This window comes from Cyclopterus lumpus, chromosome 5 (assembly GCF_009769545.1).
Source record: "Cyclopterus lumpus isolate fCycLum1 chromosome 5, fCycLum1.pri, whole genome shotgun sequence".
Taxonomy (NCBI): domain Eukaryota; kingdom Metazoa; phylum Chordata; class Actinopteri; order Perciformes; family Cyclopteridae; genus Cyclopterus; species Cyclopterus lumpus.
Genome location: NC_046970.1, coordinates 1902795 through 1928775, shown reverse-complemented (window position 1 = coordinate 1928775; position 25981 = coordinate 1902795). Strand labels below are relative to the sequence as shown.

The 25981-nt window shown below is 45.3% G+C and overlaps 1 protein-coding gene across 3 annotated transcripts; it reads right to left on the bottom strand.

Moving 5' to 3' along the window:
• Window positions 1-1343: 1343 nt before the first annotated feature.
• On the bottom strand, window positions 1344-23908 carry quo (quattro). 3 transcript variants are annotated; one of them, XM_034532685.1, is made up of 24 exons: window positions 23549-23908; window positions 15832-16029; window positions 13482-15012; window positions 12391-12594; window positions 12130-12253; window positions 11611-11704; window positions 11196-11282; window positions 10991-11107; window positions 10375-10473; window positions 10103-10251; window positions 9156-9294; window positions 8955-9071; window positions 8584-8781; window positions 7513-8459; window positions 7063-7312; window positions 6658-6747; window positions 5624-5848; window positions 4774-4944; window positions 4010-4187; window positions 3162-3278; window positions 2761-3012; window positions 2161-2441; window positions 1962-2020; window positions 1344-1829 (listed from the first exon to the last, which is right to left on the bottom strand). In XM_034532685.1, exons 1-23 carry the CDS (start codon window positions 23549-23551, stop codon window positions 1982-1984), a joined length of 5610 nt encoding a protein of 1869 aa, XP_034388576.1. In that variant the 5' UTR covers window positions 23552-23908; the 3' UTR covers window positions 1344-1829; window positions 1962-1981. The 3 variants fall into 3 exon arrangements, with proteins under 3 accessions (XP_034388576.1, XP_034388577.1, XP_034388579.1); XM_034532686.1 differs by lacking the exons at window positions 1344-1829; window positions 1962-2020; window positions 2161-2441 and having other exon boundaries at window positions 2874-3012; window positions 3149-3278; XM_034532688.1 differs by lacking the exons at window positions 1344-1829; window positions 1962-2020; window positions 2161-2441; window positions 2761-3012; window positions 3162-3278 and having other exon boundaries at window positions 4032-4158.
• Between the last annotated feature and the right edge of the window lie 2073 nt (window positions 23909-25981).

Here is a 25981-nt window from a genome sequence, read left to right as displayed (position 1 = left end):
AATTAATCCTATTAACCAGCATCTGCATTCGTTTATTAATGAGCCCCTCAGACATCCACAAACTAATTAAATGACGTCATAAATATTCACTAGCACTTATTAGTCCATTTATGTAAATAGTCTAAAACAATTTACTCCTGTCACCCTCCTAAGCTGCTGTATGAAATTAATTAACTTTACTCTTTAAACATCGTTTTTATTTATCAGTAGGAATTAATACACATTGTTAGTTTCGGTATTTTTGGACAATGAAATGAAATATTGAATTTTACCAGCATTTTTTTTTAAGATGAAGTTTAAATCTATGGGTCATTTCAGCTGTCAATCAAAGGTGATGCACCACAACGTTTTTTTGCAAAAGCATATAACAGGGAACTTAAATGTAGTTGCACGAGCTCAGCTGGACCCTGAATGCAGCACGTTGGGAACATTGTCTGGAAACATAAACATAAAACGTTCTGTTGTGTTTGAACGTCTTTGTCATCAGTGTCTGAACGTTTCAGCCCTTTGTCTGGCAAGTGTGGGAGCGCCGAGTGGCGTAGAGGCCAAGAGCGGTATTGCAGACAGATAGAGATTAAATTATAGCTGCAACATATTGAAAAAAATAACTGAACTAGTTCATTTTTTGGAGCTGTGAACTTAGTTCAACATTTTGAATTATGAACTATGAACTGAACTAGTTCATTTTAAAATGTGTGAACTATGAACTGAACTAGTTCATGTAGAAAGTGAACTTTCCCAACACTGTTTGTCATATAGCATATTGATTACTTGGTAAACTGAAGCCATGTTCATTTTAATGCCAAGTTTATTTGAATACAGTAGACTAACTTGTTACAGGTGAGGAGAACGTTGATGAGGTCCAGGAAGAAAACATTTAGACCTGAAAGGATTCAGGGAAAAACACCCCAAAAACAATGTGTGTTGGGGTGATCATAGGAAATACACCTTTTTTATTCAACGCTTTTGTTGTTCGATGAAAGAATAAAGTTCTACTCACAAAATGTCAAAAATGTCATTTTTAAAAGTTGTATTATAAATGTTTGCATGCATGTCTGCTTATGACGAGGTAGATACAGTTAAATTACCCCAAAAGTCCCTGTTAATTCCCGTTTATTCCCGTTAATTCCTGTTTATTCCCGTTTATTCCCGTTAATTCCCATTAATTCCTGTTTATTCCCGTTTATTCCCGTTAATTCCCGTGGAAAGTTTCCAACTTTGAATATTCCCTGAATTTTGCAACCCTGCTCAGGCGTATCAAAACTATAAATGTCAATATAAACGTCAGTCTGACTGTTGGCACGTTGGTTTTAGTTTATTCCAAATAAAAACACATTCATCATCACTGCAAATGTTCTGTATTTTCAGATGTTACATATCTCGATTCCAGTAAAATATTACTTCACACAAAATGGTTAATAATACAATTTTTAAAAAGGACTTTTTATTTTCAAGGAAATAAGTAGGACACATATGTATTGAGTTAGATAGATCTGCACTAAAGGAAACACCTTTAGGACATGAAGGTGTTTCCAGACCTCCACAAGACCTCAATGCCATCAGGACGGTGCAGGATTATGAGTTTATTGATGTTATAAATAGCACGTAACCGACTCAAAGAGCTATGAAACTACACTGACTGCACTATGCAACGTTCAACACGTATCAGTACATTTACAGACATGTTGTTTTAGTGGTGAGAGTAAAAAAAGAACATGTATTTACAGAATGGTAATGGAGTAACAGCTGGTATGAAAGGAGGTGTGTTTTAATAGTTTCATCTTCAACGCTGACACCGAGAGACAGCTTTTCTTGGGTTGCCTCCAAATCTGTAGAAGGTAAGTGTTGTAATTAATACTCTTAGTTGTTCAAAAAGTGGTCGTATTGTATACATTATATATATATATATATATATATATATATATATATATATATATATATATATATATATATATACTCACCCATAGGAGCACATCACAGGTCAAACCTCAGTGGATTTTCCAACACTAGTGTTTTGAACCTGTGTCATAAAAACATTTTTAATTCAATATTAATAACAACAGATTAACCAAAGACATATTACAATAAGCATGCAGAAATAAATATACTTGTCAGTGTGAGGAAACGTCTTTAACCAACGAACAGAGCGCTGTACTGCACCTCGCCACGGAGCGGATCCCGGGCCCGGTCTTGTGGTCTGGTCTTTGGCTTGGGGGCAACTGCCGGTGGGGTTCTTTCGGGGGGTCCGGCCAGAGCGGCCGCTGTCTCCTTCACAGTGATGACGGAGGCCGAGACCGCGGAGGCCGAGACCGCGGAGGCCGAGACCGCGGAGGCCGAGACCGCGGAGGCGTCCTCCACCTCTCCTCCGGTTGCAGAGTGGTAGCTGTGGCTGGAGCTGCTGAAGCCGCTCACGCTCTCTCCGGACGACTCGGAGCTGTCCACTGGAACGAAGAGAGGGCTTTGATTGACACGTGATGGACGGATGGGTTTAAACACCGTGTTAGCAAACAACTTTCTGACATGTCCTCGACTCACACATCTGACCTCTGACCCTGTTGGAGTGGAATAAAACTGGGGGAAAAAAGCCGCGAAACACGATACCAAGCAGCCTCAGCGAAGCTGTTCACATCCCATTAATAACACCCTGTCATGGGCAATGGGAGGCGCCTGGTTGTACCACTGCCTCTAATCTTCCAGTCAACTCACAATAAATCATAATCCACATTTAGGTCATCTGTGAGTTAAGAGCACACAACTCACACAGTAAGCTGTGGCTCCCACTCTCGTGGTCCAGGTCGTCCTCTTCCAGAGCTCCAGGAGGGCATACGTATCCTCCGAGGCCCCCTCCGAGGCCCCCTCCAGCCCCCCTCCACTTCGGCCCACACATGTAGCCCACCAGAGAACCTCTTCCCGAGGAAGACGAGGAAGACGAACTGCATCCTGAACCGACAGATGTTGGCCGAAGTCCGTCCCGTGAATCACTCGACCCCATCGAGGACCGCACCCTGTGTTCTGTACACGCCAGGAGAGGATACTTAGTATGAAAGGAGTGTGACAAGCCAAAGAGTGATAGAAAGATATCACAATGTCTCCTGATTGAAGGAAATGTGATATTATAGATATATATAACTCAACGTGCTTTACTGACTTGCTTTGCTCACCTCTCCCCATCATCGCACAGCTGACGGCTCTGTCGTTGATCGCTGCGTCACTGGGCTGGATGTCCATGAACGGCTTGTTTCCAATCCCCATGAACACTCTCTCCTGCATACGGACGTCTTAAAAAACATGTGAAAGCACAGTTTAAAAAGTTTGTTTATTTCAGATTTCAGAAATCATTTCAGCTTAATTACTGTGCATCCCATATTACCAATATTGAGCCAAATATATTAATATCTTTACTGCACTATGTTTATTATATTATATGTTTTATTTAAAATATTAATCAATTAATTTGAATTTAATTTGTATTTTATGTCTATGTTTATTGTTATGCACATTTCACCGAGTCAAATTCCTGGTTATCTTATATTATTTTTTATTTTTCAAACATTTTTTAATCTATAATATTTCATTTATTCTTATTATTTTTTTACATTTATATATTTAGTAATTTAAAATGTTATATTTAAAATTTGAATCAATTAATTTGAATTTAATTTGTATTTTATGTCTATGTTTATTGTTATGCACATTTCACCGAGTCAAATTCCTGGTTATCTTATATTATTTTTATTTTTCAAACATTTTTTAATCTATAATATTTCACTTATTCTTATTATTTTTTTACATTTATATATTTAGTAATTTAAAATGTTCTATTTAAAATTTGAATCAATTAATTTGAATTTAATTTGTATTTTATGTCTATGTTTATTGTTATGCACATTTCACCGAGTGCAATTCCTTGTAATGGATGTGCAACGTATATGTGATCGTGAACAAACCAGGCTTTGCCACCATCACATTGGCACAGTGTGTGCATGCGTGTTGGTGCATTGCTTGGTACCTCGGTTGTGGACCGCCTGCTCCCACAGGATCCGCTCCAGGTCTCTGGTCCAGGAGTCCTTCACCTCCCGGCCGCCTGCTTGCAGCGTGTACGTGTCCTGCGTCTTCCTCTTCCTGAACCAGATCTCAAAGCACAGCCCGCTGTCGCCGCTGTTTTGGGTCATGCCCACATCTGATGTCTAAATGTGAACCAAGACCAGCTGGGTACTTTAACTACGGCAAGCAGTGAGGCAAAAGACTTCAGTTCTGTTGGAATGGGCCTTGTTGTGCAGTGCTTTAGAAGGTTAATAACGAAACTGCACGAAGGGACACAATATAATAAATGTTGTGTAAGTGTTGGGCAAAGAATGACTCTGGGGCGGACATTTTCACACTGATCATGAATGTAATTATGTGTGTGTGTGTGTGTGTGTGTGGGGTGGGGGGGGGGGGGGGGGGGGGGAGAGTGATTTATAAGATGTTCTGTTTAAATGATGAGTCACGCATTGAGTAATTATACGTGATTAGTGTAGGAGTAAGTATTGCATAATCATTTTACTGGTATTCCTGAAAAACATTTTACATTAAAACATCACATGCGTTTGGGGGGGGGGGGGGGGGGGAGAGTGATTTATAAGATGTTCTGTGTAAATGATGAGTCACGCATTGAGTAATTATACGTGATTAGTGTAGGAGTAAGTATTGCATAATCATTTTACTGGTATTCCTGAAAAACATTTTACATTAAAACATCACATGCGTTTGCGTGCGGAGCAACGTGCGCACCTTGAAGGACTGTTTGTAGATGTACGTTTCATTTCCCACGTCCGTCTTCCTGGTTTTGCTGAAGAGAATGAGCTCTTGGAACAGGAATATGTGGCGTAGACATTTCTTCTTCCTGAACGTGACCATGAACTCATCCTGGCGTATCAGCTGGCCCTGCTCCTTCAGATTAACCTGCAGAGGGTCAGCGACAATGCACCAGAAAGGAGAAGGTATTCTTCTTTAGCAATTTAATATTCAAGCAGCCTCAGCTTCTAAATTCAGCTTGTGAAGATTTAGTCGAACAAACCGACAGACTTGTAGACGGTGAGAATAACGGCAGATTTAGAATAACTGACTCACGCAAAGACAGTGAACATCGATACACAACCGGATGAACTTTGCTATCAGAAATCATGAAGTTCCATCTCTGCTCCCCAGCTATTGGAGCTCCAGACCATCATCCCACACCTCCCTTTACATTCCATGGAAATCAATCCTTAACCTTTGCGTCCATCTCATTTCTTCCATCCCAGATTACTCATGATCGACAGGCGGCGTTGCACAAATCCAAATAACAATGAATGATGAATGTTTTCCTCACTCCTCCTCCCTACTGGCATCATTCTTACTGGCTGTCGTCCTGCCTGTACCTGTTTCCCTCCATATTGCAATAGATATTCCGAAGGTGTTGCTCAACGCCGGATGAGAGAGCGATACGTCATTCTTACCACAGCGTAGTAAACACTACACTCTATCTGTACAGTGTACCTGTATATGTATGTGCTGTGTATAAGACATGAACAATCCAACTTTCTAAAACTGTTGCTTCTTATTACGGTTTCATAAGTGAAAAAGAAAGCAACTGTCTTACGTCACAGTGGTGGATGGCGTCCATGGCCAGCAGGTTGTTGCCGTGGTGGAGTTGGAAGTGGATGACCTCCAGGGCAGCCTTGACCTCAGCCGTCTCTCGGGTTTGTGCCGGGCCGCACTCCCTCCTCACGTCCTGCAGCAGCAGACTGTACTTACTGATGCGCTGCACGGGCTTCAGCAGGTAGGACCACAGGTCCATCTTATCCCCCAGCTGCAGCTGCTTGTGCTGGGGTGTGAAGAGAGGACAGCTGACGCTAGCATAACAACGTAGAACACGCTAACATTAAGCGGATGGGAAGACATCCACCAAGATAATACAATAATATATAGAGATGTACTGCACATTCTCATTCAGTCTTTTCTTTGTGTTAGCCATACGAGGCTCTCGAGTGTCACTGTTAGCATGTTAGCATGCTAATGTTAGCATTTAGTTGAAAGCACTGCTCTGGCTTTGCTAAAATACACCATGTATTCTCCCTATTGTTTAAGCAGAGCTAGCATGTTTAAGAAGAGCTAGCATGTTTAAGAAAAACTAGCATGTTTAAGAAGAGCTAGCATGTTTAAGCAGAGCTAGCATGTTTAAGAAGAGCTAGCATGTTTAAGCAGAGCTAGCATGTTTAAGAAAAACTAGCATGTTTAAGAAGAGCTAGCATGTTTAAGAAAAACTAGCATGTTTAAGAAGAGCTAGCATGTTTAAGAAGAGCTAGCATGTTTAAGAAGAGCTAGCATGTTTAAGCAGAGCTAGCATGTTTAAGAAAAACTAGCATGTTTAAGAAGAGCTAGCATGTTTAAGAAAAGCAAGCATGTTTAAGAAGAGCTAGCATGTTTAAGAAGAGCTAGCATGTTTAAGCAGAGCTAGCATGTTTAAGAAAAACTAGCATGTTTAAGCAGAGCTAGCATGTTTAAGAAGAGCTAGCATGTTTAAGCAGAGCTAGCATGTTTAAGAAGAGCTAGCATGTTTAAGCAGAGCTAGCATGTTTAAGCAGAGCTAGCATGTGGTTATGGGACGATGACGCCTCTGGCCGTGGTTCTCACCTTGAAGAAAGCCTGTCCCTGATCCATGAGCAGGCTATCAGACTGCGGCTTGTTCTTGCTGTAAAGGGCGTACAAAGCAAAGCTCTCCCTCTAAAATAAAAAGGAATAAACAAAGAGCATTCGTTATTCTCATCACCACCACCAAACAAATGCAGCGTGGGCTCGCTCTTCCTTATTTCCAATGAAAAAGGCACATCAGTCGACAGCTGGGACACATCTGGAAGGGCTTTTGTTGCTAAATAATCAAGATTTCGGGTTCGTAACAGGAAACCATGAACTACTCCTCGACATTACGCATACTCTGGTTGCATCACAGAAACAACGATCCCTCGGGTGCACCCCCACAGCCCGTCAAAGTGAATATACTTGTGTTCTTTTGCGGCGCGAATACCCGAAGGCACCTACGTGTCGTAGGAAACAGCGCCCCACCCTGAAGGGTTCCGTCGCGCAGCTCTCCAACTCGCGAAGGAAATGATGGCGGTGGAAGTCGTGGAGTTTTTCCAAGTTGCCGAAGACGCTCCCCCCCTGGCCCCTGAGGTCCTGAGGAACGTCGGGCCTCTCCAGCTCGGAGAAGTAGTGCTCTCGAACGTAACCCAGGGCCTTCACGTACTCCCTCTCTGTGGACAGCAGCTCCTCCATGATCATGCGCACCTTCCTGTGTAAAATGTGAAAACCATTGTTTTATTTAAAGCACATAACACTCAGTTTTACATTATTTAATTGAGGGGAATGACAGCGTTGTTTAACTGGAAAACAAATTGTGCCATTCATGAGAGTGACCGGTGTAGTTTTAATGTCCTGGACACCATCTCCCTGAAGTTTAACTCATAGCTAAAGGAGAGAGGTATCACTTACACAACATTGCTGCCTTTGTTTTCTTTTGCTGTGAGTAATGTCTCTGAGGTCCTCAACGCTTGAGGGCTCTGGGTGAGGACTGTGCATCCTCCACCCTCCTCATTGCTGTCTCCCTTTGACTCAGGGCTCAGGTTTCCCGACCGTGAACTCTCGTTGTGGGAAGCGGGGAGATTTTGGACGGGCTGCAGATTTTGACCCCGACAGTGTTTGTGTCTCACATTCAACGGGGAAAAGCCAGAGATGCTCGTCAAACCGGAGCCAACGCTTGCGCCCTCGCTCAGGGACCGACCCACAGGGCGGTGCGGTGGAAAGCTGACGCCCCCTTCGACTGAGCTCCTCAGATCGGCCTCGCTGCGGTGCTCTCTGGGCCCCCACCTGGTTTCTGGATGACAGTCAATGTTTTGTGTGAATTTCTCTTTTTCAATTTTCTCAGTTTTAATTGCGCCTTCATGTAATTCCTGCACTTGATGTTCTCCTTTCAAGTCCGGTTTTACATGATGGCTGACGCATGCCTCAGTGGTGCTTTCGCCTTTGCTTTCTGGTGCATGGACCTCCTCTTTCTGAGAGGTCGGCTGCTGGGTCAGGGAGCAACCGTCCTCCCCCGCCTCGCTCCTTTTCTCCTCCTTCTCCATTCCTCCGACTTCCCCTTGAGGGTTTGCGGCTGTGATCTGATGGATCTGGTTCTTATCTACTCCTTTCTCTTTCTGTTGCATCTCTTTAAGACGCTGCCCAACTTCTTGGCACTGGATCCGGGCTGCATTCCAGACTCCCATCACCCCCGAGGCCCCGGCACAGGCCTTGGCTTTCAGAGCCTGGAAGTGCAGGGTGGAGAATTCGCCACCTAATCTCTCTTCATACATCTGGAGTGTTCTCAGGGTCTGAGCTGGGTAACACCCCGGCTCTACCTGCTCCAAAAAATGACTGCATTCCTTGGCCAGGGCAGATGCCTGGAGAGGGAGAGAGAGTGAATCAGTTAGAAATATGTGGACAAAGGGCAAGGGAAGAAAGAAAAAATGAAATTATGAATGTCAGATTGTTAAAATTCACGGAGCAACGACCAACCACACACACCTGTTCAGAGAAGCGGTGCATGTGCACCGCTGTCTCCAGTTCTTTGCGCTGTTGTTCGGCCCGCAGCATAAAGTCATCCATGTTGGATTTGAAAGTGCTGACCAGAGTGCGAAAAACATCTGTTGCAGGACTGGGATCACTCGTGCCAACGAGTGCCTTGGCCTCCGCCACCAGGCTCAAGGCGCGCTGATGTTTGTCCTGGAAGAAAATGAGAAGATGCAAGTCTCTAATCCACTAGTCACTGTGAACGGTGGAGTAAACGTAATGCTTTAACTGTATCAAAATGAAAGAAAACTAAAGCGACACCCAGACAGCCAAATGAGGGAGCGTGTCGTGTTTCTTAACCTCGTTCTATGACTTCATCGTTGTACCTTCGACTGAGCGTGAAACACGTCAAAGTGCTGCGAGGCCTTTTCCGTGCACAGCAGGGTGTCATCGGTTGAGCGCTTCAGTGTCTGCTCGCCTTCTGCGTCGAACCACACCCCGGCCTGCGAAACGTCATTGAGGAAATGACACAATGTGTCATACAAAGAGCCGTGTTTTTACTTTATCATATGAGGATATGTTGTTACCGTGCTGATCGTGGCCTCCATCTCTCTGAGCTTGAAGAGGAAGTCGAGGTGCTGCAGGGACTCGTTCGATCTCATGACCAGAGTGTGGAGCTTCTCCTCCACCTGGTTGTACAGACTGGTCACGGACTCCAGAGCATCTCTGCAAGGACGGAGGTCACAGTCACGAACCGCTTGCGTTGCATTGTGAGGCGTGTCACTTCCTTCTGGGGTCAATCAGGATGACCTCAGAAGGTTGTGGACGATATGTGACATTATGATTTTAAAGTTGCTACACACTTTTGTTTTTATTCTATTCATTGTCACACACATTGTCTGTATATTATAATAATCTGTAAATATTTATATTTATTTAATCAATATTAAAACAATTTTTTCAACGTGTGTTATATTATTATGTATTATTGATTTATAAATACTATAAGTATTAAAAAGAAAGTCATATTTAAATGTTAAAGCAAGTATAACAAAATCAAACTACTGTTGATGCTGTTTGGTAGTTTATTATTAAGCATAAGCTATGTTTGAAACATCTTTAAGCCCCTTTCACTTATGGAGCTGTTCTCAGAACAGTGTGGTCGTGTACAAACTGCGCTTGATGGACATCTCCCTTACCCATCTGTTATATCCTGAGGCTCATACTTGTAGTTATTACATAGTACATAGTCATGTGACCGCATGTAATACCCATAAATCCACCCAACTAACCCCAAATAAGAGGAATAACCAGCGAAGTGATTGAAAACACCTGTGTGGGTGTGCAGAGGCTTTCGTTGGTAAGTAGTCAGAAATGTGGTGGTGAGGAAATGTTTAATATTTCAATATTTAAAGTGTTTAGTTTAAGATGCCAGAAAAAGCCGGTGAAGTGGTATTTAAACACTGAGCGATGCTACGGTGTGCGGGTTGGGACAAAAAGGAGAACACGAGTAGATTTAGATATTATCCGATACCTGTAGTCCTCAGAGAGGGGAAACCTGAACTCCTCTCTCCTCATCCGGGCCAGAGCGGCCCCTCCTTCTCGTTGCAGGGTAACCAGTCGAGAGTCTTCCAGCACCTCCTTCATTGAGGCCTTCTGCTCCTGGATGCATTGCTGCACTTCCTGCAGCAGCCACGACAAAAGCAAAGTCAACACACATGTGCACCGATCACACAACGTCCCGCTGGGATCATATATATAAATATATATATATATATATATATATATATATAGTGTATCTTCTACCTGGGCGGAGTCGGTCGCCTTGCTGCCGTCCACTTTCTTGATGGCCTTCTGCAACAAGATGTCTGCTCCTCGCAGCTCAGCCAGGAAGGAAAGCAGCCTCTGGAATGAATGAGTGGGAGGTTAAATAAACCTAAGTACATCGTAATGAACCCAAGAGCTTTCATTTGAAAAGACACAACATTTCTGCCATCTGCTGCTGAGAGAGAGCGCCACAAGCAGCGCCGAGCCCACACTGGAACAGCTGTTTGTCCACAACGAACTGAGCGTCGGAGAAAACACACACAGATTCTTTTGATTCGACGTATTCAAAGTATGATTTGCAGTCAAATGATGCATGCATATTACATTCTGCTGCATATTTACTACTGTTATTATAATGACATGAGGGTCAGGGTTTCACTTGACCAGTATGAAATATCTTGTTAACGGACAGTAATTTATACTATCATTAATAATCTAGATAGGACTTTGCATCTTCCTCTCATGACCTCATCCACTCAAAGCTATATAAGGCATTAAAGAACAACAGACACAATGAATGTTTGGTGTGTGTGTGTGTGTGTGTGTGTTCTGAGAGGAGGCTGCTGCTCGTGGGAGGAGAGTGAACCCTCAGTACCTGATGGAACTGCAGCCAGTCGGTATGACTGTAAGTAAAGGTCCCTCCGAGGTCAGAGGTCAGCTGGGAAGCTTCAACTGTCTTGTTCAGGGCTTTCATAGAAGTCACCACGTCCATCTTATAGTCAAACACAGAGGCTCGTTAGGCAGGAAGGAAACGTACCATTTCATCGGATAAAAACACGGAAGTCGATTTCATGTCTGACCTGCAACCCCGGCTGTTTCTCAGGTCGAGGACAAGTGTCTTTATCCACTAGCATCACGATGCTGTGCACGGCGTGGAGAGCTTGCTCCTGTAGCAGATAGTTAGGACGTTAGACGTCATAAATACGATGCAATAGTTCCCCTGATCCTGTAGATATGAGATGACTGATCCTCACCGACCTTCTTCCTTCAAGAATGTGTGCGATAGGCCGACCGTGTGAAAAAGAGAGTGTTCTTTACGGCTAACAAATCACAAACGTGCACAAACGTGCACAAACGTGTGCATTTGTGCGTCAGTTTCCTAATCCGAGAATCGAGGAATTTGACATGTGTTGAGTCGTGCGTGTGAGTGGTTTGAGTGGGTTGTGTGCGTGCACTGGGGGGTCCAGCTGGAGCATGCAGGTGTGTGGTCTTCACCTGGGCCATCAGCAGAGCTCTGTAGAGGTGCAGTGAAGGAGGCTTCCTCCTGGCATTGAGGACCAAAGTCATTCCCAGCTCGCGAACCTCTTTCCTAGAAAAAAGTTGGATCATGTTAGGGCCAATTCAAACACGATGACCTCATCACAGAAAGCTTTATTCGATAAGAGGCTTTTAGGCTTATTTACTTATTCCACTTCTCAAAATGTCTATTTATTTTAATCTCACACACACTCTTCTTCACACATCTTATTCCACACTTTGACGCCCTACGTGTTGTTGTTGTTGTTAAAGACTAGCTGAACAAAGGTATGACCCATAAGGGAGAGCATGCATGTAAGCCCATGGATCCTATTATTTATGGTATCTGTTGCCCCCTTGTGGTCAGACCTTTTAATGCATACCGTCGCACAAAAACAACCACAGCTTTCCTCTGCTGAGCAAATGAGGAGATCACCACCCAATAGTGGGCCTCTCTATTATAAATGATCATCTTTTGTAGGTGGTTGTTGTCAGTACCTCGGTATGGAGTGTAAGTAAAGCAGTAGTTTACAGACACTCTGGACGGACACTAGAGTGGACGTCCACTCCTTTCGGCCTCCATGGACCTCCACGACGGCCCTGCCCGTCTTGTCCCTGCTGCCTGAGGGTTTGAAGGGCAGAAGACAAAGCTTAGTAATGTATATTTGTTTTTTTCCCAATCATAATGACAAATGCTGTGCGAGTAGAGAAGAACATGATTTTGAAGGGTGCCTTTTTGAGATGCATGACCCCAAGTACCTGGCAAACAGATAATTCCCAGTTCAAGCATCCCGCGGACGCCTCTGAAGCCCGACTCCTCGGTCTGAGGAGGCGGAGCAGAGTCGGAACTTGCAGGTAGAAGTTGGACTTGTGCAAGAGACGGCTTCTCCATCTTTGAGTTATGGAGTTTGGAGTCGGGTCCGTCTGCGCTGGAGGGAGTTTCACTCCTGTGTGAGTGTGAGTCTGCACGACAGGACACACAAACAACGATATTCACACACAGAAAGAAACACAAACACATTATAATAAAGTGCAACGTGGAGGATGTGTGTGTTTATTGAATCCATCAGACAGTGCTAATGTTTATTATTAGTGCATCAATTTTTGTCTACTTTCTATTCTGTCCAGCAGCCTTCAGCCCTTTTATAATAACAGTAATTATGCAGTGCTTCATTCATGGCTCTCAATATTCCTCCTTCAACAGCTGCACAGCTGTGTGCAGACAGCCTTTAAACACTGGACATGCTCTCTGTAACCAAACCCGGCGGTGGCCTGGCTCCTAAGCCCGGCTTTGATTTCAGACATCCTAATTGGCTTCTCCTCAGGGCCGACAAAGCCTCGCTTGTGTCTTTGCTGATTTAATAGTCTTTGACAAGCATGTCTGCAGTCAAGATCTCAACATGCCCCGCTGAGGGCGTGAGGGTGCCGGGGACACGGGAACCTCCCTTCTCGCATGCCGTGCTGTCTCCCTGCTCTTTCTCTCTGGGTTCAGGCTCTCCCTTTCATCGGGGTGCAGCGAGCTATTTCCGTTCACTCCCTCGCTAACGGGAATAACTTGAATGTAGCCAAAGAGCGGCCCAGACATCAGTGGGAGAAGAACTACGCTTGACCTTTGACACTTGAACCTTCTTTGTAAAGAGCCTTTATGATCTCGGTGGAGCGCATTCCCACGCGAGGTCACGGTCGAAGTCTCCATCGGTCCGTTTGGTGTGAATGTTCTGTGGCCCTTCGAGCATTGAGCAGCAGATCATCACAGACTGTGTGTGTGTGTGTGTGTGTGTGTGGTAATAACAACGAGCACGGAGGTTCAAATGAAGAGAGAGGAACACACTCGGCCTTTACTCGCTTACCTTTTTTAGGGGACTTCAGTCGTTCCAGCTTCAGGGTCACCTGATCCAACAGTTCGGCCTTCTTGCACTGTATGATGCTGGAGATGGTTTCAGGGCAGATGTCACTGTGGCTCCTGGTGTTGACTTTATAGAGGAGTGGGCTCCCTTTAGAGGTCTCTGACACGGTGGACAGAGACCTCCCCTTGACTTTGTGTTTCCCCGATGGTTTCACGACCTCCACCTTCTGAGGTGGTTTGATGTCGCCGTCTGATTCCGGACGCACGGCAGCATTTGGTCCCGATTGGTGGGAAATGAGTTTCATCTGCACCTTGTGACTCTGGCTCAAACCAGGGGTTGATTTAAAGATCACGGGCGATTCCTTCATGACGTGTTCCGGTTCCGAAGTCGCAGGAAGGTCTTGGAGGTGAGACGCGCAGCTTTCCGGTTCACAGCAGTGTCGGTGCTGGCACAGCTCGCTTCTCATCACCGGTTTGTTACAGTGCTTACAAAAGTGTCCGAGTTTGTCTCTTTGAGCTTCAAATGCAACCTTGACTCTCAACTCTCCTTCCTCACAGAGGCCGCCCTCCTCCAGGGCGGCCATGAGGTCTACGCTGCCCCTCTCGAAGGCCACCGGGTTTCTCAGTGCGGCCACGTACGAGTCTCTGTACCGACACTTTAAGTCTGGGTCGGCGGGCTCGTGCTCCAGCCGGCTCTGGCTGCATGGGGGACAAGGCTCCTCTGCACACCGAAGGGTGCTTCCACAGGGAACGCTAGTCCCAAGAGGGACAGGCGGCGGCGGTCTGACGGGTTTGAACACAACGGAATTAGGTGGATGTGGATGGCTGCTTCTCGGTTTATTTACAAGCTCCTTGCCTGTGGCAATATCCACCAGGTCTACATAATCACCCTCAATCCCCCGATAGTTGTGACTGTCCCAGGTATTGGGAGAAACCCAACCCACGGGTTTGATTAAAGATCTGGAGCAGGACTTGGAGGTCCGCCTCTCGTGATCCATTTTGACAAGTTTGGAGGAGCAGTGCACGGGCCTCAAAGATGCTGGCATCCTGTGTTTCGCAGGAACCAAAATGGCTTCCATCGGCAGGGTGGAGGAGTTGAAAAGGGAGGGTACTGGGATCTGCTTGGGCTCGGGAGGAGCTTCCCGATAAGTAGGCATGATCTTGGGCTTGTCTAAAAACTCCGGGATGGCGATTTCCACCCAGGGCAACTTGACTACTCCTTGATCTGTGCAAAGTAAGCAGCGCGATAGAGGCGTCCCGTGGCGCCCCTCGTTGACGTCCCGCAGCCACTCCTCGGTGAAGATGCAGGGGTAGGAAGCCTCGGGGACGGGGGTCTCCTCCACCTCTCGACGACCCTCCTCCAGAAGACTTTTGAGGACGACGCGAGCCGCTTGGTCCCCGAAAGGTTCCACCTGCAGGTAGAAGTCTCCGGGGCGCAGCAGCAGCGGGTTCACGGGCGCCAACTGGATGATGGTCTTGTCTCGGAGACACAGAGGCCAGCCCTCACAGCGGAACACCACGTCGGAGTATCCGGCCTGGGGGGGCGAGACAAGTTGTCAGTGTCATTGTGGTTTCCTTTTTCTAAATCTCACTCATCCGTAACCTTCTCTCAGAAGATATCGTGAAGTTAGATTCATTTCCAGTATAATTTAAAACATTTATGTGTTTTTTCATTTGCATTTCTGTATAAACTGTAGTACACTGCACAACAATAAGCACGGGTATACTGGAGACCAGAGACCAGAGTCTAGACCAGAGACCAGAGACCAGAGAGCAGAGACTAGACCAGAGACCAGAGACCAGAGACCAGAGACTAGAGACTAAAGACTAAAGACTAAAGACGAGAGAGCAGAGAGCAGGGACCAGTATAATTTAAAACATGTATGTGTTATTTCATTTGCATTTCTGTATAAACTGTACACTGCACAACAATAAGCACGGGTAAGCTGTATAGCTCATAGCTCATATACACATTGCCTATGTGACCTAACACCCCAAACTGTATATCAAGTGCTTCATTAGAGGATCAATGGCAAATTAAAATATCGATATGAAAAGAAGTTCATGTTAAGTCATGTTCATTATTCTTTGTCTGAGTCCTCTTTGGGGGATATGAATGTTTGTTTTGGAGCTACATGTGGGCAGTACACAGAAAATACATGTCCTTTTTTAGCCTGTATTTGATTACATTTAGCAAATTGTCACTATTAAAGGAATGCCGAATATTTGACAATATACCCTGAGATGTAAAGACAATTATCAGGGTTACTTTGATCCTCAGTGAGTTTCCTTTTCTGGGCTGTGAAGCGACCACGGGCGTATAGTAGATTTATTCGTCACACTTTAACACTCACACATGCCGCTTGTTGCACACTCTCCAGCAGGTGTTTGGAGGGGATGAGGAAGTCCAGCAGGCACTGTAACGCGTCGCCGTGGTAACGCTCCTCGATGGTGCGAAACAGCTGGCTGAGTACGATGGGCGCCGTGGCCTCGAACGGTGGGAAGAGGGCCGAGAGGGCACCCTGGATGGACGAGTCCAGGGATTCTGGGTTCTGGAGGACAAGAAGAGGGTCAGTGAGTAACAACAGCATTCTTTATTTAAAAAATCTTTAAAAAAGACGATACATCAACGGGAAGTGAATGCTACGGCTTTACCTCATAAACGGTCCCTTTCTGAGAAAGAAATACGTTGTATTTTTGAGCGTTCATTTTATTTGGATTATTTGCATCTAAAACTAGGATTTTAGAGATTAAAAAAACAAAACATATAACAATAAAATTATTGCAATAAAACAGTTGCTTAACAGAGCATCCGTGTCAGCGCATGAATAAAAGAGTGCACATTCCTCTCAAATGAGAATTGTATTGACTTGTCAACCAAAGCTCATGAATCATAAGACATGTAACTCAGGTCAACTAAATCTTCCACTACAGATTGTCTTGTCTCATATAATTAAAACAGCGGCCCTCAAACAAAAACCCTGGCATTGCAATAATTAAATACTATTGAATGTGGTTTAAATCATAATACAATAATCATGTCATGTACTCTGCACCCCAGGTGTGTGATATGGAAAAGTAGATGTCTATTCTAACATATCAGGACATATTCTGATGTATTTGAAGAAGACCAAATGCTCTACAAATGCAAAATGACAGGAACAAACATTGTTGGATGGCCTTTCATCCCCGGCTGTGCTCGTGTGGAATCCCTCAAAGAGTTTTTCGGCTTCTTAAAGTTATGAAAAGTGCAAGTGAATGATCACAGGATGGAGAGGGCTGTTTTGGGCGAGCCTAATAAAAGCCTCTCTATGTATCTGGAGGTGATTAAGTCAGCGCTGTGTGTATGTTTCATGTCTGGCCAGGATCTGCTTCATTGAAACTGTGCTTGTAGAAGAGCAGCAGGTCAAATGCACAAGTCCTGTCAAAAGTGCACATAAAGAAGCGTGAATTAATAACACCGAGAGGCCCACTTGGTGCTGCTGCATGTACAAATGTCTGCATCTGGATCAGCTGTTCCCCACGGGACGTCCAGCGAGGCACAGAGAGAAGAAGTCTTTAAAGCAAAGCATTTAATGCAATGCAAATATTGTACTTTTGATTTGATCGTGCAATATAAGAGCTAATATCTTCTGGGCCTCTCATTTGATTGTTAATTGTCGTATGAATCAAACAATTATTTTGACAGTAATGTGCAGTACAGCATGCTCACATGGACACAGTTTAGTATTTACCATATTCAGCATCCTCGTAACGTAAACAAGTGGACGTGCAAATCTGCACGATACTTTATGGCAATACATGAAATAGTTGTGGTTAAAAAACTAAAATGTGAACTTTCTGGGCATCTCTCCATAACTGTCATGTGTGTTCAATATAACTCTCACGGTCTTGAGGTGTAGAGAACTCAAAGCACCTGTGGAGCGCATTGACATCAACTCCTTTGTTCTTTCATTCGTGTCCAGGACGCTCAAATGAAAGTCTCTTTGCAAGGAGGAGACTTGAAGAAGGACTCTCTCTGCATCTGGATCTGGTTTTAGCCGCTAACCCCCCAGCAGGAGTGCTATTCATACAATCGGTTCTCGGTACCCTGCTGTGGCACTCTGCCAGACCCACAAAGGAGTCCGCTTTTAGCCCCCCTCCTCATGTAGCTTGATGGCCTGACCAGAGACCAGAGACCAGAGACCAGAGACCAGAGACTAGAGATCAGAGACCAGATACCAGATACCAGAGACTAGAGACCAGAGATCAGAGATCAGAGATCAGAGATCAGAGACCAGAGACCAGAGACCAGAGACCAGAGACCAGATACCAGATACCAGAGACCAGATACTAGAGACTAGAGACTAGAGACCAGAGACTAGAGACTAGAGATTAGAGATTAGAGACTAGAGATTAGAGACCAGAGACCAGAGACTAGAGACCAGAGACTAGAGATCAGAGACCAGAAACTAGAGACTAGAGATTGGAGATTGGAGATTAGAGACTAGAGATTAGAGACCAGAGACCAGAGACCAGAGACCAGAGACCAGAGACCAGCGACTAGAGACCAGAGACCAGAGACCAGAAACTAGAGACTAGAGATTATAGATTAGAGACCCGAGACCAGAGACCCACGTCTAGAGACTAGAGACCAGAGATAAGAGACCAGAGACCAGAGACTAGAGGCCCACGTCTAGAGACTAGAGACTAGAGATCAGAGACTAGAGGCCAGAGACCCAAAACCAGAGACCCAAGTCTAGAGACTAGAGATCAGAGACCAGAGACTAGAGACTAGAGATCAGAGATCAGAGATCAAAAACCAGAGACCAGAGATCAGAGATCAGATACCAGAGACTAGAGACTAGAGATCAGAGATCAGAGATCAAAGACCAGGGACCCAAGTCTAGAGATCATACATCAGATACCAGAGACCAGAGACCAGAGACCCAAGTCTAGAGACTAGAGACTAGAGACTAGAGACTAGAGATCAGAGATCAAAGACCAGAGACCAGAGACCAGAGACCCAAGTCTAGAGACTAGAGACTAGAGATCAGAGATCAAAGACCAGAGACCAGAGACCAGAGACCCAAGACTAGAGACTAGAGACCAGAGACTAGCCAGGGTAAACACTCGTGCAGCACTCGTGAGCTCTGGGGCTGTGCTGACTGCTTGGCTAGTGGATGTGAGCACGTTGGACGGTCTTGAAACATTAAGGGAACAAAGGTCATAACGTGGTTTCATGTTTCACAGAGTAAATCATTAAGCTTTGATTGTGAGACTTGGTGTTGCATCACCTGTTGGCTGAACCTTGGCTGTAGGTACATGTATAGCCACCAGGTGGCTTTAGATCAAGTGAAGTGTGCAGCAGGACCTGGCGGCTGCTCGGTGTAAATCCACATCAATAGTTGACCACTTTACTTTAAGTCCTTGTATCTCTTGTAGACATTTCATGTCCTCAGTAGAGAGGAATGCTTCCTCTTTTTTCTGATTGTGCACATCTGTCACAACAGATTAGGAAATGGGGAACAGAATACCGTGGAGGCCGGCTCGTGAAGCGTAATGGATCACAGCTGTCTGAGACTGACTGCAGCCCTTCAACTTTTGCTTCTACTGTTTTTCTCAAAGCTGAAGATAAACCAGGGGTCACGTCCCCGTGCTCGGACGTTCTATTTGTGGACGTTTTATATGCTTTTTAATCCGCACTTCACTGAAATCCAACCCTAAAGGAACATACGAGTGACTTACCATCACAACATTACTTCAAAACCATCTGAGATTAAAACTCTTTTTGTCAACATGCCTGGATGAACTTCTTCTCTCTCTCTGTGGGTGGTCTCAAGAGAGGGATCCTCTGGAGAGTTGAACCAGCAGGAAGTCAAAGCAAAGAGGAGGAGCTGTTGATTTGGTCTTTGAATACATTGATTGAATCATAATCATAGTCATAATTAATAGAAAACTAAAGCAGTTGCCCGCGCACTTGCATAATTTAGCGAGGAAGCAATTTTGGATCTGAAAAAGCCCAAATCAAGAAGTTTATAAACTTTACCCACAACCTCTCTGGACAACACACAATACATGTAACACCCTGTAAACATGTTACATTAAAACATACTTTAGAGTGATGTCAAGGCATCCACCTGAGCTCCTGAGGTAACAGTGCCTCACGGTGACAGAAACAGAGTCGCTACTTCTTTTTTTTTTTTTCAAAGTATTTCGACTCCCACAATCAGCCAGCGAGCGACGTTCAATCAAGCTTAAATCCGGAGTCTTTATTTTGGCCTGCAGAGACAGCGGAGCTTGATGGATGTCCAGCTGACGGCCACATTCCTCGACACATTCAGCACAAGGGGATTCCCTCCCTGCCCATTATCGGCCAGCGCAGCCAGTAATTTAACTCTTAAGAGCCTTCAGTCTCCAACAAAGATCATTGTTTGACCTGAATCGGCACGCTGGTGTGGACAACAGCTCCTCTCTTTGTCTCCTCCACCCTTCGGGCCCCCTGGGAGCTTGTTCAGTGCTGAGTACTAAGCACGTAATTACAGGTTTCCTCCATATTGCCTCGGGCTCTGGCCAAAGAGAGTCAGGACCCGGGTTTGAGCCACAGTGTAAACAAGCTGTCAAGGTGTGTAATGCACAATGTGTATCTGAGTCAGCAGCCGCAAAGCCTCCACAGATTAGAGCAGGTAAAATGTCCAGAATGTGATTTTAAAGAAGATTAACTTCCACTAAATGCACTTTGGCTCCTGGTGACACACGCTGGAAGGATTTGCTGACGTCTCCGTCTTGACTGGGTCGTCACATTTACTTTAAATCCTCAGATCAAATCGACTGTCTCTGGACCTCCGGTCTGAACCCCCAAAACACAAGTGAAGACATGGCAGTGAATCTTAAAGTCTGCCTGAGTTCTGCACGCACGGACGCGCAGATACGTCTTAAGAGGCTGAGATGACACGACTCGGCCAATCAGAGCGAAGGGCTGGTGGGTTATCAGCTGGTTTCATGCTCAAAAACCTAGATGCTGAGTCTTGGAGCAATCCAGTATCTCTGTGATGACCCATCCTTCTCCACTTCTTCCTCCTTAAACTTTTCCTTATCTTCTATCCGGCGGTGAGACAGAGCTGCCTTTGTGTGTGATCTCTTGTTAAACTCAGCAGAGGGGCAATCCATTCAGCTAAGCCATCTTTAATCCTTGGAACCAGGAGAAACCTCTGCATCCTTTCTGAGAGCTGCCAGGAGTGTGTGTGTGTGTGTGTGTGTGTGTGTGTGTGTGTGTGTGTGTTCGCTAGCAGACCTTTACTACGGGCTGTGAAGAGGCCGCATCCCAGTTGTCTGGTTTCTTTTCTCATCACGTGACTTCCGAGAATATGAAACTGGATGAGATGAGATTTGATTTCACTGGCGACTCATTAATCTCCAATAAATCTCTAAATTCAGACTTCTGGCGTGTCATTTAGAAGACTCAACACTGCTGATAACATCTGTCATTTACCATCTTCTAGGACAATCGGCCAAGTGTGTCTGAATCCCACATGAATCACTGCTGTCAAAACTGACTCACAGCCACATTTGAAAAGCAGTGGCACAATATCTGCATCTGCATATTCTTTTTTTTAAACTACGACAGGATCAAACAGGTGTACAGCCCAAAAAAACAGTTGCCCAATGTCTAACGAAGTGCAGCTGTGTGTGTTTTAGGGACAGACGTGACTTTAAAAATACTAAACTTCAAAAACCTGCACGTCTTAAAATGTTCACACGTCGGCCCATTTTTCTTTTCCTCTGGAATGTGCGTGACGGATTCCTAATGAGCCGCTCCCATTTAGCATGAAGAAACAAAGTACCTGGATCTCAGGCTCATTTCCCAAACAGCTCGCTTTCTGGCAAACTCTCAGGGAACCACAACCCAGAGGCTGCAGCGCACCTTAATAAGAAGGGTTAATAATACGGCCTTGTAAAAACCTATCCAGCCCTGAAACACCAGGGATGTGTTAGCTGGTCAGCATGTGAGTGTGTTTACGAGGAGCGCGCTAAACACTCTCATCTGCTGCTCTTCGGCCTTGAGCTTTGCAAACAGCTCAGCGGTCTACATGGCGTACGTGTTGGAGGTCTTATCCTTCGGTAAATGTTGCACACGGCGAGTCGCCTCAGACGGACACATTCAAGTTGTTCGGCTGGTTTTTGGAAACTGTCCTCCTAAAAAACACGACCAGAGGAGCAACCGGGAAAGAAACTTCTAGAGACAATGCGAGCCGAAGAACACTCGCCACCCCGCTCTGTTTTGAAAATGCACTCTTGAGATTGACCCACTTTCTGTGATGCAGAGACAATAAACACACTGAAAAATATGCTTCACAGCTCTCATAAACTCGACTCGTCGATTGAAATAATTTGCCTCGAACAGCTCCGCGGGGGCAGATGTCGGCAATTATACATAATTTCTCTATAAATCAAATTGGTGTATTAGATGATCCCCGTTGGCCATCCGGTGACATTTGGCAAGAATCGCAATGAGCGAAGCAGCGGCCTGGAATTATTATGTGTCTGCCAAATGGAGCTCAGGTGAAGGTGTGATACCGGTTCCAGGCAGAGGAGGGAGCTGCTGATGAGAGTCTCTGGGACGCTTTCAGAGCGAGGCCAGGACGTATGACTGAATGTGGACTCACGTCCATCAGATGAACACAAACCCCAGATGGATGGTGATATTACTCTGCGTCTTCTGGGTGTGTAAATAAGCAAAGATCATCTCCTTGTTATGAATTCAGAAAACGATCAAAACCAATGACGTGCTTCGCCTCGTGAAAGCTAAATGTTTTTTAAATATCCGCTAAGCTCAAACTAAACATGCTTTGCTAAGACGAGGACAACGTGCGATAACCCAGGTGCGACTACAGGCTTTCATGATTTGCATTAACTTTTAATTCTGCAACTGACACGTTCGCTGCAAATGAATGAAGCGCATGCTGCAGTCCGTGACCTTGCAGGTGAATGAATGACTCTCGGCCGTCCTTGTCACACAGTTTACTCCTGTGAAGGTAAACACTCATTCCTGCCCAGTGTTTGCCCAGGATTGAAGCTCCTGGTCACGCACGACGCAGTAATCTAATAATTTAGACATCGTGACTGGAAGCTGGATGGTGGTCTCGGAAGACAACATTAGTCGCGCAATGAGTAAAACAAACAGAGGGGGCTGAGAACGCTGGTCGAACAAGTTCTGGGACAGCGGTGGCCGCCATGAGCAGCCAAGTCCTCGTTTGTCATGCACACTTCAACAGATGCTCGGGGGTCCGACTGCTTTCCGTATAAAGACGAAAGGTACACTGAATGACGCTTTGTGATGTTTATCAAACCCCTAACTCTTCATCTGCACTCAGGGAACACAAGTTCAAAGACGCCACAGCTTCCACAAACCCGTCATCAGACGACACGATCCCTTCTCGTGACTCGCTCTTTGTCCTTCATTAGTTTCTGTTGTTACTGGGATCACACTGGTCCCCTTCCAGTCGTGCAAAGTGGTTTGAACTTTGAACAACACTGAACTGGAGAATTGCATTATGTGCCCGTGCAATGCAGTCAACTAATTTATGCTCCAAAGCACTCACCACTCACTGAAGTATGTGTGCCATGCGAATCAATGAAGTCCTAATCAAAGGGCTTAAAGACGCCAAACCGGAGACAATGTGCGTCTCTCGGTCGCCCTCGCCGTGTCACACTCAGACAGATCGAGACGCCGTGGGGCTGTTGATGGGAAACAGTCCCGCCGACTGTGCTCAGGACAACAAAAAAGGTTTGAAGAGCACTGTTACATTAGCTTTCAGCTGCCTTTGTGTGTCACAAAGACACGGGTCCATAAAAAGAGAACAAAGAATGTGCATCAATGCCGTGCACAGTATCATGCAGCTGGACAAAAAGGCGTTTACAATGCATTAGTTATTACATAGCAGGCTTCCAAAGTTTCAGACACACATGAGTGAAGAGAGAGAAACAGGCACCAGAGGCTCAGTTACTGGGTCAGTGGAGCACTTTAACTCTCACGGCAGACTAGAAGGACAACACGACTAAAACTTTGTGTTGTTGTGATGTTTACTTTACCATCTTTGCAGACGTTTCTCCTCTATAAAGCAAAGATTTGTTTTCATGTTTGGGTCCTTATAATCCTCTGGAGACAGCCTCCCTGGGCTCTGTGCTGTGAGACCTGTGCATGTTTAGAGCATCAACAAGAGAAGTCGACTGAAGTACGTCCACGTGACCGTGAGTTGATCGAAAAGCAACCAAAGTCATTTCCATGCTCCGTAGACTCCCACCAGGCTCAGTGTGTAGCACAGAGAGCAGGCACACTGTCAGGCTGCCTGTTGATCCTCCAGCTTCTCTTCTCTTTCGCTTCTCTGGCTACTTTGAGAGTTTAGGGGTGAGAGAGAGAGAGCGAGAGAGAGAGAGAGAAGGAGGGGGGGAGGCAGGGAGGGAGTAAGAGAGTGTCTAAGAGGGGGAGGAGAAAAGCTTTCCCTTTCAGAGGAAATCCCCCTCAAGGCTTTTCTTTGCTCTCTCTCTCTCTCTCTCAAACACACCAGGCTTTATCACATACTCCAGCACACCCACAGACACAATATGCCACAAATGGAGACACAAAAAGCACGCCAGTTGCCACATAGACACTCACTGAATGTGCATGATGCTGTATGTAACACACAGAGATAGACCTTTCCCACTGTGGCATGAATGTAAACACACTGCACTCGGCTGCATGCACACTCCTTTTTCCCGGTAGCAGAGATCAGAGCTGCAGAAATCCAGCCCCTTGTTTGTGGCCCCTTTTCTTTCTATTTTAATCAGCGTGAGCTTTTAAAATGCTAAGTCAGTCTTTCTCCTCTCTCCTATCCCTCCTCAACTTCCACTGTCTGCTGCAGGCTTTCTCATTTCCTCTCTTCAGCAATTGTCTTCCGGCAGCCTGCCCGGTCTTTGACTCGTATCAAAGGGAGAGACAGCGGAGGGTGCTTCCCTGCAGAGGTCTGCAGCTACACAGTGGGCATGTGAAGAGTGCTGCTATACGTCCACATTAGAGGAATGTGGGGGTTACACCCTGTTGGTCTACATTATACATCTGGATTTGGAAGATGTATAATGTATGAAACCAAAGATGCAAGAAGCGAGGTTTATCACTGAGACATTCCTGGAGGACAAAAGATCGACAGGCGATGGTTAATTTCTGCCTCAGATTGAGTGTGAGCGAGACGGTCGGCCTCGACCTCCGCCTGTTTATCCGTTCAAATTCCAGAAATTGCATAAGAGCCCATACATTCATCCCGAGGAGAGAGGGCAGAATGCATTTCTCTAGATCAAATGTTCGTCTTTATTCAGCAGGTGAAGTTGCAGCTGGAATATGAAACACTGGCCTCTGTCTCTGTGGTTTCCCTGCCTTCTCTGGAGCATTCCTCTCATGTTTTCCCTTTCATAGAAAGAAAGCCATGCTAATTTCTCTCTCACCCTATTACAAAGAAATATGTACGTGACGTTTTTTGAAATGTGGAACACTTTCTCCAGTTTCTCCTCTTTGTTTCATTCTCTCCTTCTCAATCATCCCTTCTTGGCCTCCTTTGTCCTCTCTTGAATAAGCACCACACAACTTGGGTCTTCCACAAGAATATCTCCACAGATTTTGTTATAAAACAGAGGGTACTTGCCAAATGTCCTTACTCATACTAATTCAACAATGATTGCTCCACTTAAAAGTGATTTGTGTGTCTCTAGGCCAATAGAAGTGTTTTGGTCCAATGCCAATATAAACATTTGAACTTTTTTTATTTCGTTTTTTCAGCAGAAACAAGCTGTAAACTCATCACGGACATGTTATTAAAAGTTTCTTATTGACATCCCACTGTTTTACGGTTGTTTTTCTGGCCACCTGTTGATCGTAAGTGCAACATTTACTCTCCGTCAGCTCTGTATTTGCTCTACGCCAACTCTCAAGAATTATTAAGCTAGACAGTTCAGCTTCGAGTTCCTAACTTTGTGTGTTTGCTGTTTGGTGCTGGACATGTAGCATACAGCTGGAAATGTAGCATACAGCTGGACATGTAGCATACAGTTGGACATGTAGCATAGAGCTGGAAATGTAGCATACAGCTGGACATGTAGCATACAGCTGGACATGTAGCATACAGCTGGAAATGTAGCATACAGCTGGACATGTAGCATACAGCTGGAAATGTAGCATACAGCTGGACATGTAGCATACAGCTGGAAATGTAGCATACAGCTGGACATGTAGCATACAGCTGGAAATGTAGCATACAGCTGGACATGTAGCATACAGCTGGACATGTAGCATACAGTTGGAAATGTAGCATACAGCTGGACATGTAGCATACAGTTGGACATGTAGCATACAGCTGGAAATGTAGCATACAGCTGGACATGTAGGATACAGCTGGACATGTAGCATACAGCTGGAAATGTAGCATACAGCTGGACATGTAGCATACAGCTGGAAATGTAGCATACAGCTGGACATGTAGCATACAGCTGGAC

What these genes read in the sequence shown, in the direction of transcription:
- quo (XM_034532685.1), bottom strand. An exon ending in ACTGGCTGCAGTTCCATCAG is followed by an intron (nt 10,474 to 10,990) that starts GTACTGAGGGTT and finishes CATTCATTCCAG; the next exon opens with AGGCTGCTTTCCTTCCTGGC. An exon ending in GCAGGCGGTCCACAACCGAG is followed by an intron (nt 3,279 to 4,009) that starts GTACCAAGCAAT and finishes ATGTTTTTTAAG; the next exon opens with ACGTCCGTATGCAGGAGAGA.